The sequence below is a fragment of the Cetorhinus maximus genome, chromosome 1 (genome assembly GCF_964194155.1).
Source record: "Cetorhinus maximus chromosome 1, sCetMax3.hap1.1, whole genome shotgun sequence".
In the NCBI taxonomy this organism is placed as follows: Eukaryota; Metazoa; Chordata; class Chondrichthyes; order Lamniformes; family Cetorhinidae; genus Cetorhinus; species Cetorhinus maximus.
This window is the reverse complement of record NC_135879.1, coordinates 112,229,012-112,242,862: the sequence shown is the minus strand read 5'-3', so window position 1 is coordinate 112,242,862 and position 13,851 is coordinate 112,229,012. Positions and strand designations below refer to the sequence as shown.

The 13,851-nt window shown below is 41.6% G+C and overlaps 1 protein-coding gene across 9 annotated transcripts in view; it reads right to left on the bottom strand.

Moving 5' to 3' along the window:
• Nucleotides 1-13,851, bottom strand: part of LOC144682832 (PACRG-like protein) — an 81,908-nt gene that overhangs the window by 16,042 nt on the left and 52,015 nt on the right. For all 9 annotated transcript variants that reach the window (XM_078545640.1, XM_078545658.1, XM_078545679.1 and 6 more), the window contains one exon: nucleotides 6,487-6,567. In XM_078545640.1, coding sequence (XP_078401766.1) covers nucleotides 6,487-6,567 — 81 coding nt within the window. The remainder of the gene's footprint in view (nucleotides 1-6,486; nucleotides 6,568-13,851) is intronic.

Below are 13,851 nucleotides of genomic sequence, written 5' to 3'. Positions count from 1 at the left end.
TCATGGTCCACATTGGTACCAATAAGAATTTAGGGAGCTAGGTAGAAAATTAGCAAGCAGGACCCCAAATGTAGTAATCCCCGGATCACTCCCAGTGCCACATATCAGTGAGTACAGAAATAGGAGGATAAGACAGATGAATGTGTGGCTGGAAAGATGGTAGTAGGGAGGGCTTTAGATTCCTGGAACACTGGGACTGGCTCTGGGGAAGATGCCACCTGTACAAGCCAGACAGATTGCACTTGAACAGAGCTGGGACTGAGTTCCTTGCAGGCCATTTTGCTAGTGCTGTTGGGAGGGCTTTAAACTAACTTGGCAGGGGTGTGGGAATCAAGAGAAAATATTAGATAGGAATACCAGGGTGCACAAAATACTGGAAGGGACTGACGGCACTGGTATAGAGAACAATAAGTTAATGGGTAATGTCGGGGTAAGGGAGAAAGCAACAAAATCTAAATCAGGGTTACTATACATGTATGTGAATGCACGGAGTATAGTAAATAAGATTGGGGAGTTACAGGCGCAGATAGCAACGTTGTGGCATATGATGTTGTGGCAACAACGGAGACCTGGCTCAAGGAAGGGCAGAACTGGGTGTTAAATATTCCCAGGTACAAGGTGTTCAGAAAAGATAGGAAAGAAAGGAAAGGAGGTGGTGTGGCGGTATTGGTTGAGGAGAGCATTGCAGTGCTGGAGAAAGAGAATGTCCTAGAGGCTTCAAGGGCAAAATCAATTTGGCTAAAGCTAAGGAACAATAAGGGTGAAATTACATTGCTCCGTGTAGTCTATAAACCACCAAATAGTGAGGAGGACGTGGAAGAACAAATCTGCAGTGAAATTACAGAGAGATGCAAGCATTACAGAGTAGTTATAATGGGTGGCTTTAATTACCCGAATGTAGACTGGGACAGTGGTAGTGTAAAAGGCGGAGAGGGGCAAAAGTTCCAGATTGTCTTCAAGAGAATTTTCTACAGCAGTATGCGTCCAATCCAACAAGAAAAGACGTACTGTTGGATCTGGTTCTTGCAAATGAGGTGGGCCAAGTAGATCAATTGTCAATCGGGGAACATTTAGGAGACAGTGATCGTTGTATTGTACATTTTAGGATGATGATAGAAAAGGACGATAGACAATCCAGAGTAAGAATAATTAACTGTATGAGGAAGTGTTAAATAGACTGTTGGTACTTAAAGTTGACAAGGCACCAGGACCGGATTAAATGCACCCAAGGATATTGAAGGAAGTGAGAGTAGAAATTGCAGGGGCACTAGACATAATCTTTCAGTCTTCCCTAGACTCAGGGGTGGTGCCAGAGGACTGGAGAATTGCAAACATTACACCCTTGTACAAAAATCCAGCAATTACAGACCAGTCAGTTGAACTTCAGTGTTGGGCAAGACTCTAGAAACAATTATTTGGAATAGAATTAGTAGCCACATGGGAAAATATGGGTTGATAAGGAACAGCCAGCATGGGCTTCTAAAGGGGAAATCGTGTTTAACTAACTTGCTGGAGTTTTTTGAAGATGTAACAGAAAAGGATGATGAGGGTAATGCTGTTGCATGGTGTGCATGGACTTTCAAAAGGCATTTGATATAGTGCCACACAGCAGACTTGTGAGAAAAGTTATTGCTCATGGAATAAAAGGGACTGTAGCAGCGTGGATACAAAATTGGCTGAAAAATAGGAAGCAGAGAATAATGGTCAATGGATATTTTTCAGGCTGGAGGAAGATTTGTAGTGGAGTTCCCCAGGGATTGGTATTGGGACTCTTGCTTTTCCTGATATATATTAATGATCTAGAACTTGGCGTGCAGGGGGCAATTTCAAAGTTTGAGGATGATATGCAGCTTGAGAGTGTTGCGAACTGCGAGGAGGACGGTGTGGAACTTCAAGGGGACATAGGCAAGCTGGTGGAATGGGCAGATAGGTGGCAGATGAAGTTCAATGTGGAGAAGCGTGAGGTGATGCATTCTGGTAGGAAGAACATGGAGAGACAATATAAAATAAGGGGTGAAATTCTTAAGGGAGTGCAGGAGCAGAAAGACCTGGGTGTATATGTGCAAAGATCATTGAAGATGGCAGGACAGATGGAGAGAGCAGTTAATAAAGCATAAAGTATCCTGGGCTTCATTAACAGGGGCATAGAGTACAAGAACAGGGAGGTTATGCTGAATTTATATAAGACACTCATTAGACCTCAGCTGGAGCATTGTGTATAGTTCTGGTCATCACATCATAAGAAGAACGTAAACACATTGGAGAGAGTGCAGAAGAGGTTTACAAGAAGAGGTTCCAGGAGTGAGAAACTTCAGCTCTGAGGATAGATTGGAGAGGTTGGGACTGTTCTCCTTGGAGAGAAGAAGACTAAGTGGAGATTTGATAAGAGGCACTCAAAATCATGAGGGGGGTGGACAGAGTAGATAAGGAGAAGCTATTCCCACTTGCAAAAGGATCAAGAATGAGCGGGCACAAATTTAAAGTGATTTGCAAAAGAAGCAAATGTAACGAGAAAAAACTTTTTCATACGACGAGTGGCTCGGGTCTGGAATTCACTGTTTGGAACAGTGGTGGAGGCAGATTCAATCGAGGCATTCAAGGGGGCATTAGATGATTATTTGAATAGAAACAATGTGCAGGGGTATGGGGAAATGGCAGGGCAATGGCACTAGGTGATAATGCTCATTTGGAGAGCTGGTGCAAACACGATGGGCTGAATAGCCTCCTTCTGTGCCATTAAAATTCTATGATTCTGTATTCTAAAATACTCCTAATCCTCAGGTTTGCTACGATTTCTGGCAACTTTATAGGCCTTTTCTTTTAATCTTATTCAATCCTTAGCTTTCTTTGTTAGCCACGGTTGACTGACTTTTCTCTTTGGGTTTTTGTACCTTAAAGGAATATATAATTGCTGTGAACTAAGTAATAATTCTTTAAAGACTGTCCATTGCCTATACAACGTCATACTTTTTAACGTATTTTCCCAACCCACCTCAGCCAATTTGCCCCTCATACCTTCATAATTTCCTTTGTTCAAATTTAACATGCTGGCTTCAGCTTGAACTATCTCACTTTCAAACATAATGTAAAATTCTATCATATTATGGTCACTTATCCCTAAAGGTTCTTTTACAACAAGATTATTAATTAGCCCTTTTTTGTTACATAATACCAGATCTAAAATAGCATGTTCCCTAGTCAGTCCCTCTACATAATGCTCCAAAAAGCCATTCCTAACACACTCCAGAAACTCTTCTTCCACAGCATTTGTACTCATTAGATTTACCAAGTCTATATGCAGATTGAAGTCACCCATGATTACTGTATTACCCATGCTACATGCTTCCCTAATCTCCTGACTAATACCATGCCTCACGCTGTACTACTGTTTGGTGGCCTACAAACAACTCCTACCAATGTTGCTGCCCCTTGCTGCTTCTTAGCTCCACCCAAACAGATATCATATTTTGTTCTTCCAATCTGAGATCCTCCCTTATTAATGTACTGATCCAATCCCTTATTATCAGTGTAACATTAGCTCCTTTTCTTTTTTGCTTGTCCTTCCTAAATGTTGAATATTCTTGAATATTCAGTTCCCAGTTTTGGTCACCCTGCAGCTGTTTCCATAATGGCAATTAGATCATATCCATTTACCTCTATTTGTTCTTTAAAACCATCTACCTTGTTGCGAATGCAGTGTGTGTTCAGTTAGGGTGCCCTTAGTTTAGTCTTTTTGACATTATTCCACATTCTAGGTTTAGTTGAAGCTCACTTTTGTTTTGCCTGTCTTCTAATTTCACTTGCCGCTTTTTTACTTCCTGTTACCAGCTTTACTTCCTTCCAATTTGAGCTACCCCTTAGGTTCCCATTCCCCTGACAAGCTAGTTTAAACCCTCCCCAACAACACTAGCAAATCTCCCTGAGAGGATATTAGCCCCAGTCTTGTGAAGGTATAACCCATCCAGCCTGTACAGATCCCACCTGCCCCAGAACCGATCCCAATGCCTCAGAAGTCTTCTACATCAATTCTCCAGCCATGTGTTCAATCACTCAATCCTCCTATTCCTATGCTCACTAGCATGTGGCACTGGGAGCAACCCTGAGACCACTGATCTTGAGGTCCTGCTTTTCAATTTCCTTCCTAACTCCCTAAAATCCGCTTTCAGGGCATCATTCCTCTTCCTACCTATGTCATTGGTAACAGTGTGGATCATGACCTCTGGCCGTTCACCCTCCACCACAACAATGTCATGAAGCCGCTTTATGACGTCCTTGACTGTGGCGTCAGGGAGGCAACACATCATCCTGGAGTCATCTTTACTGCTGCAGAAATGTCTGTCTGACCTCCTGATTATGGAATCCCCTACCACTATTGCTCTCCCACTCTTCTTCCTCTCCTCCTGTGCAGCTGAGCCACCCATGGTGCCAGACTTGGATCTGGCTACACTCTTCTGAGGAACCATCGCCCTCACTAGTATCCAAATCGGAAAACCAATTAGCACGCAAGATAGTGCAGGACTCCCCAGAGTCTATCTGCTGGATCTCTTAGACTACCTGACGGTCACTCATTCCCTCTCTGCCTGCATGCTCTTAACCTCTGGTGTGGCCACTTCCCTAAACATGCTATCCACATAGTTCTCTGCCTCATGGATACACAACAGTGACTCCAACAGCAGCTCAAGTTCTGTAACCTGGAGTTCAAGCTTTTGCAGCCAGTGACACTTCCTGCAGACGTGCACATCTAGGACACATGGTGCGTCCATGACTTCCCACATAGTGCAGGGTGTACATTCCACTCGGTCGAGCTAACCTGCCATACCATAACTTTAAAAACTATTTATTATAATTAGAATAAGTAGAATAACTTACCAATTACATACCAATCTTCCCCTGTAGGATCAGTTAGATCAGCTACTAGAGGCAGGATTTATGGAGCTTAAAGGAGGAAAGAGGAGAGAGCTGAGGAGTTTAAGAAAGGTATTCCAGAGCTTCAGGCGTTGGCATGTGAAAGCATTGCATCCAGTGGTGAAGTGAGTAAAATCAGGAACGCTCAAGAGGCCAGAACTGGAGGAGCACAGAGAGAACAGTGGGTTGGAGGACAGAGATAGGGAAGGGCGAGGCCAAGGAATGACCTGAAAGCAAGGACACTAACATTAACAAAGAGGCGTTGTATGGCTGGAAGCCAATGTAAATGAGCAAGGACAGGGGAAATGGGTGAGAAGAACTTTGTGCAAGCTGGGACATGAAAAGCAGAATTTTGAATAACCTCGAGCACTCGCAATGCACATTCAACCCAGTAGAAGGCCCAAATTGTATCAGGGTCTGAAACATTTCATGAGATCCCAATTTTAATATTTTAATCAAATTCCCAGCTGTTTCAGGCAGGAACTCTGACCGCTTGAGTAGAAATTCACTCGACAATCACATCAGGCAGGCCTCGGGCATGAAATTGGCCATGTTTTTTTTTAAAAATATGACTCACTACCCCATCACACCAAAAAAGCAAGGTGATAGACAAACAAAAATTGTCCTGTATAAATAACAATTTGTCAGCTTCCATTCAGATCCAAAAAATATGTTGAATTTAAAGTAGGAAAGACAATCTCAATTTAAATTTAAATCAATATAGTCACCAGTAAAAAAGCAATCTTAGCCTGTAAACTGAACATGAATTATTTTGTGCAATTATAGCAGAATCCTTTAACATTGCAGCCAATATTACCAATTATCAGACTATGAAAGAGAATGCACACTAGAATACAGGAGGCTGAAGTATGCCATCTGTATGAAACTTGCATAATGTTCGAATCAGGTACATTTTAATTTTGGAACTGTGATCATTCTATTACAGCAACAAGTTGCAGACTTCCTTTTTTCAGTAACAAACTTCACTATTGGTAACCCAGAATGCCATGAACATCAAAATATAAGAGATATTTGAACATGAAGGGTAATACTAAGAACGTTGCTTCATTTCATCTCTGAACCGTCATCATTTACCCTGTCCATCAACAGGCCCACTATTTCCCCAATGCAAACAAGGCACCTGCCTCACATCAATTTTATCTCTAGGTTTATAACAAAAATAGAGTGTATGACAAGCAGAAAGGAACAGATACAAAGTACAGTTGGGAATTGTTTTTGTTTGCAACAAATTTACTGGCAGGTGCTAGGTATATATACACCTGTTGAAATCAGCCCCTGTAGTGGGCATAATTTGGCATTTGTAAAATATCAAGAGAATTGCTGCACTTTGGAGAGTGGATTTCAATTCAATTTTCAATATGATCCAACTTCCAAAACTTGCTTAAATAGAACATTTATGGCTGATTAACAGTAGTTTCAAAACACCTTTGGAGTGTCAAGGATTTGATTATTATTTGTACATTTGCAATTAGCTGACTTTTTGAACTGTGTCACTCCACTCTTAAACAGGGCAAGCTGAAGTAATACAGCTTGTTTGTGATCATGCATGCACACATTTACCTTTCCTCCATGCTGCTCCAGTCTCTGCAGGGCATCTGTGATGAGCTGCTTAAGTTTTTTGTCCATCAGTCTTTTTGACAGCTTTAATACACACCAAAAAGCTATTAACATTCTTAGAGCTTTAAAATTCAGAACAACAATGATTTCTCAACAAAATAGGAATAAAGGCAGCATGACGGAAAACTTTTTAAAAATTTGACACAAAATAAATTGACTGAATCAGTCTCAGCATCAAACAAAACTGCCCCAGTTCTGATATTAACCAATATATTGTTTGGTGCAATAATGATCCTTCAGCATTCAGGCAGCTGCACAATCGAAGAAAATTATGTAAGGTTTAACTTTTGTGGAAAGCAGCTGAAAAATGACAAATTCCAATTTGTCAATGACTCTGCATGTTAATAACCTCAGCAAGAGAAAGGCTAGCATAATTTTGGTGAGAAAGAATACAATCCAAATATGCAAAAATGACAACATCACATAAATAGTCAATGCCGTCTTAACTACTTATTTTTAAAAAGTCTTAGCAGGAATATATATATATATATATATATATATATATACACACATACATATACTGTATTTTGAAAATTGATGTTATTTTTAAAACAATTTTTGAGAATATGGTGGTATTCTGTAAAGAACGCTGTGAGTGAGTGTGTCTGCCTGTGTGAGAGAGTGTGTGTGTGTGTGTGTGTGTGTGTGTAATTAAACTGGGGGAAGGTTAGTAAACACAGCTTGTCTGTGGGAGCTGAGAGATGAAAGGAAAAGGTGGTAAATGCATTCATTTGTAATGAGAGGCTATGGTGAAGTTGAATGCACGAGTAAATAGGTTGGGTCTGAAATTTGCATTATAAGCTAAATAGGAACTTGACTTTTCAGCTGTTAAGTTTCAACGGGAGTTTTAGGAGTGACAAGGGACTTTTACAACTTACAATGGTTTCACAGGTAAACAAGGGAAGGTTATTAAATTTTATTTTACCCAAAAGTGGAAACAATAGGGAGACATGAAAGATTTTTATATTTTGGAAAAATTGAGTTCAAAAGGTGCTTAGAACAATGCAGTCTAAGATCAAAGGGAAAAAGGATATTTAAGGAAAGGTGTTCAGTTGAATTGCATTGGTTGTGTGGGGGAGATGTCCTGAGACCAGCTCCATGCTGAGAGAAGTTGTGAATTTGAAGCAGCCATACAGTTTTAAGCCAGAGAAGTCCTTGATTTCAGAGAGCAGTCTGTTCCTGAACTTCCTTCATTTTTTTTTCAACAGAAGAGTGGAAGAGGGTGAGAAGTCATGTGATATACTTTATTAAAGCAGCAGCAGGTTTTGCCTTGGGTAATATTATTGGATTTCTATGGTTAAAATCAATAAGGGAGTTGTTGCCAAGTAGTTTACTTGTGTATTCTGGCCAAATGAGTTTTTTGGGGGAATGTTTCATAAGGCTGCTTTAACTGTGTAATTTTAATCCTGTGTGCTTAAGTTTCTTTTTCTTCTTGTTAATAAATCTTTTAATTTTAAAATCCTAAAAGTGTTACTGGAATTCTATGCTTCTGGGATTAGTAGATTTCACTCATTTTCAAAACGCAAAAAACGTTATGATCAGTAAGACAAGTTTCCCTCTGGGATTTGGCTTGCTCAGTGAACAACATTGGCAGTGGTCATTGGCTTGTTCAGTGAATAACATTGGCAGTGATCGTAGCAGTATGTAGCAGAGGGAGCACAATGAAATTAAAAGAAAGTAGTCATTTTTAAAGGTAAATATCTAAAATGCTGCACTGGTACAGGTAATCATTAGCAATGAAACACATAGATATCTTATGTGAAAAGGTTAAGACAGTGGAGATTGGAGTTGTGCAAAACTATGTTAGGAACTAGAGATAGTTTTAAGTAAGTTGCATTTGTATTTGTGGGTGTTAGGAATAAGATATAGCTATAAGTTTAATGTATTTTTTTATTTGTATATTAGAAAAGTGAAACCTGGGTCTAGTTTCATTTAGAGTTTTTGTCTGTGAGATGGAGCCGGCAAGTCTGAGGCCCTGTTTGTATACCTGCAGTTTTAATGAAGTGAAGAGCAGTGTTACAAAGGGGATTAGTAGTTTCGGGAAGTTAAAACAAACAGAAGGTAGGAAAAAAAACTGTGCTGTTGCTTAGCAACAGGGGTCCAGAGAGAGAGAGAGACCCACAGACAGGGAGAAATAGAAAGCAGTTTTATTTCAGTTGGTATGTGGATGCCCCAGGGCGAAGACAGAAAGGTCTCAGAACAAAGAAGAAAGGTTCCAAGTTAAAAGACAGTTAAGTCAAGGAACAGGAACAGGAATCAGAAACAAGTCCTGTTCAGTGAAGTTAAAGCAAAGAGTGGAGAAAGAGGCTCTGAATTAAAGAGAAAAAGCTGTGGGGTGCAGAATTAAGGCAAAGTGGGCTTGTGAGAAGCCAGAACATCCAAGGAGACAGCCAAAGATTTGTGACTCTTTTCTTCTACAGGCCTGTGAAGCAGTGGTGTCTGTTGACACGGCTGAGTGTCTGAGAGAGCGTGTGGAAGGCAAAGCTTGAATACACATGGCGATCCAGGGAAGAGGAACATTGGTTGGAAAGATTGAAACCGTGGAGGTGGATCCTTATTGAGGATGTTGGAGAGAAAGTGTCGTTTTGGAGAAGGTTCCAAGGCGAGTTCTTCAAGAGTGGAGATCGGAAACCCTCGTGTGAAAGACCCAGTTTCTGTGAGGCTGTTGGCTCACAGTGTGACGAGCGTCTGGGGGAATTTGATGAGGGATCCATAGCTCCTGCTTTGGGTGGCATCTGTCACTTGGTTTCAGAGTGGTGTGCCCAACCACAGGTCACCTATTGGTTTACATGGTTTATGTACTTACTGTGAACATTAGGGTGTAAGATAGAGTTTGTAACTTGTATTATCCTTACAAATCTGTATGTAGCTATCAAAGTATGGTTGTGGGTGAAGGAGTGGTGTAATATAGTTAATATTTTTCTTGTTTAATAAATGGTTTATTCTTTTGTTAAAAGTTCATCAGCAGACACTTGTAACTCTGTTCAGCAGCTGCTCTCTACATTTCTAAACAAAAAATTAAAAGTTAGAATCTGTCAAGCCAGGTTTCACCCAGGGATCTGACTTATCCAGTCGTAACATTAGCTAGGATCATAACAACTACTCTTACATATAGTCAGTCCCATTTTCCGCTCTATTCCCATAGCCCTGCAGGTTTATTTCCCTCAAGTGCATATCCAATTTATTTTTGAAATTATTGATCATTTCCACATCTACCACTCTCAGGTTCAGCTTATTATATCAACTGCAGAAAGAAGTTCTGCCTCACATCCCCCTTTGCATCTCTTGCCCAAAATCTTTAAATCTATCCCCCCTAGTCGAATGAGAACAGCCTTTTTTGTCTGCTTTTTCCAAACCTGTCATAATCTTGTATGCCTCTATCAAATCTCTCTTCAAACTCCTTTGCCCCAAGGAGAACAATCCCAGCTTCTCCAACCTACCCTTGTAGCTAAAATCTCTCATCCCCGGGAGCATTCTGACAAATCTCCTCTGCACCCTTTCAGGAGCCTTCACATCCTTCCTAAATCCTTTTGGGTGACCAGAATTGAACACACATACTTTAGTTGTGGCCTAACCAGAGCTTTATAAAGATTCAGCATAACTTCCTTGCTCCTGTACTCAATACCTCTAAATATGACATCTAAGATTCCATATGCTTTGCTAATTATTCTCTCAGTATGTCCTGCCACCTTTAAAGATCTCTGCACATGAACCCCCAGGTCCCTGTATCCCTGCATGCTCTTTAGAACTGCTCTGTGTTAAATTCCATCTGCCACTTATCTGTGCATTTTACTAGCATATGTATGTCCTGTTGCAATCGATTAGTATCATCTTCAATGTTTGCCACACCTCCAAAGTTTGGGATCATCTGCAAATTTTGAAATTTTACTTTGTATTCCAATATCTAAATAATTTCTATATCAAAAAAGCAGTGGTCTATCACTCATTCTTGGGAAACACCACTGTAAAATTTCTGGGGTGGTCCATCAGCTGCCTTCCCGCCAACCCTGACCTGTCCGCAATTTTACTTGGGTTGGGCAAGTCCTAGTCTGCCCGCTCTCACCCCAATTGAACCCCCTTTCTGGCCAATCAGTTTTGGAGGCTGGTGGGAGGAATTCAGGGTCATTGGTGGGGCAGTGGTGGTGGCAAGGAAGCCCGGCAGGTCACTCTGCTTGAGCCTTGGTGGGAGGATACCCTTTCCACATTGGATGCCCCACACCCCCCAAAAGTCTGCTGTGAGTGCGCCCTCCACCCCCGACCTCTCCATCAGTCCATCAGGACCCACAACCCCCTCGCAGGTCTCACCTCTCCTCCCTGCTGTGAGAACCCCCCACACTTACCTGGTCCTGGATCACCTGCCACCTCACCCACCTGCCACCCTAACCATCTGGGAACTGCTTGCAGTCCCAGTCCTGGCCACTGCTGCCACAGGCACTGCTGGTGCTACAGAGCTGCCAGCCAATCTGATTGGCTGTCAGCTCTCTGAGACAGGACTTCTTCCTGAGTGAGGGGTAGAAGTCCCATCTCCAGCCAATTAACCTCACCATCCAATACATCCTATCCCATGGCTCGCCGTTTTCTATTCTTAACTCAATTATTTATCCAAGTTGACACTGACCCTCCAATTCCATGAGCTTCGACATTGTTAACTAATCTTTTATGTGGTACTTTGTCAAGCACTTTCTTAAATCCATATACACAACATCCAGTGCATTTCCCTCATCAACCCTCTTAGTTACTTCATCAAAAAAATCAATTGGATTAGTCAACACGATCTGCGTTTTACAAATCCGTGCTGCTCTCCTTAATTAATTCAAACCTCTCCAAGTTTTAATTTTTTTCCCCCTGATTATTGCTTCTAAAACCTTAGCCACCACTGATATTAAACTGAGCAGGCTGTAGTTACTAGGAATGTCCTCGCATCCTTTCTTGAATAAGGGTGTCACATTTACCACTCTCCAATCATCTGGCACCACTGCTATATCGAGGGAAAATTGAAAGATTAAGGCATTCTCCACTCCCATTTCCTTTTGCAGCCTAGGTTGGGACCCTCCACAATGTCTCAGGCTCTGAGTTAGAGTTGGAGACTTTGGACAGTTCTGTGAGACTTACTGAATAGTTATCCAGGAAATGTTAGAGAAATCCTAGTTTAACTCCTGGGTAACCACAGAACTGAACTCCAATCACTCACACTGACTCCCCCAACAAGACCCCCTTCGACCCCGATTACCCTCCCAACCCTCTTACTAAGTACCAAGTCCCTGACCAACCACCCTGATCCAACTATCCCTCTCGATTACATTAACCCTCGACCACCAACTACCTCCGACCCATCAACCAACACCCACCCCGACCTGACCGACTACCCCCCCTCGACCACCTAAGTACCCCTGATGCCCTGACTACCCTGGCCAACCTCACCCTACCTGACCCTACCTCTCTCAACTACGCTAACCCTCAGCCCTGACTACCTCCTTGACCAGACCCACCTGCCACCTCACGCACCTACCACCTTACCACCCTGTCCATTCACTAACATTCACCCAATCACTAGCAATCACACAAGACATTTAAACCTACTACAGCTTGTGCTCTAAAAAGGAGATGTGGCTTGTCTTCTGTCCCTGACACTACAGCACTGTGATGGGAGTTCTGCATGGGACTGTACAGTCTGCATTTCTGAAGAAACCGGGCTCAGCAGACCCTGCCAGAAATGCAGAGCAGTGTGGGGGCATTGAAAAGTTCGAGTGGGGTGGCAATCTGATGATGATTGCTGCTTCATGGAAGATCTGAGCCATTGTATTTGGCTCGGTTCTCGCTTGAAACATTCAAGCGGCAAGTTGGATCCAAAATTGGCTCAATGGCAGGGAGCAAAAGGTAATGATTGGTGGGTGTTTTTGTGACTGAAAAGTTGTTTCCAATGGGTTTCTGCAAAGCACAATATTAGGTCCCATGCTTTTCCTAGTATAAATCAATGATTTGAGGACATGATTAAGAAGTTTGCAAATTAAATGTTGGGAACATGATTATGAAGTCTGATACAAAAATAATACAAGAATCCACCGTGTAGTTCATAATGAGGAAGAACGCTATAGACTAGCTGTAGTTAGGCAGGAAGCTATCAATGGTCAGGTGGGCAGAACTGTGACAAATGAAATTCAATCCAGAAAAGTGTGAGGTAATGCATTTGGGGTGAACAAGAAGGGAAGGGAATCCACAATAAAGTGTAAAGGAACAAGAGGGTCCTTGGAGTTCATGTTCACAGATTTCTGAAGGTAGCAGGGCCGTTTATTAGTCTGTGCCCCTTTAAGAGGGGGCACTCATTACCTTTATTTACTTAATTGATTTAAAACCTGTCGTCCTCAATTAACATTAAGGAGGTAAAATTCTGTTTGTCTTAGCAACTTGCCCGAGTGAAGGATCCTGTAAATTTTTTGTTTAAGTTAGTTTATTAGTGGTGCACCTATAAGGAAGCACATATTAACTCTTAAATTTGACAAACACCTGTACCTGCAAGCAGTACACCCATCTCACTGATATGTACACAGGTAAATAACTGTTTTCTTACAAACATTATTAAAACACTCTTTACAGGCAGCACTTCCATATTATGAATATTACACAGTATCATAATTCAGCTGGGAGAATCCATGATGACGAATATATTTGAAGAGGCCTTCAACCAAAAATGTTTGAGAACCACTACTGTTAAAACCTTTGCAAGTTGTTTGGAGACACAGGGCTCACTTTCAATTTTTAGTAGGCCTTGTTGCAACTGCAAGAGCAGTAGCATTAAGCAGCGAAGCCACTTGGCCCCAAACATCATTGGGCTAACATGCACCACTTTGGGACAGGCATGTCTACCGTCAGCAGCCAATTCTATACATGTTTAATCTACACTTTAGAATGGGCGTAAAAACAACACTGAATTTCTGTCCCATATTTTTTTGATGATCAGGTTACTGAAGGCAGACAATTGTTTGTTTAGCCTCGCCAAATTGTTCCAGAACTGCGCTAATAATTGAAGGGAAATTTTGATTTTAATTAGAAACTTGAATTTAATTGGGTTGTACTTGCAATGAATTTGGCTCTCAAAACTGACCAGGCAGTAATATTGCAATGTGTATATACAGCAGCTACTTTCAGTCTCAGATAGAACCCGATTTACATTTCCTGACTGGGACTCCAACTTTTCTGCTCAGCAAAGAGTTCTAGACGTGTGTGCATATAGTCAGGTGCAGGTCTCATCTGTCATTAATTAAGATTTAAATGTTTAGAAAGGGGCAGTTTTTAAAGCCAGGTTTATTA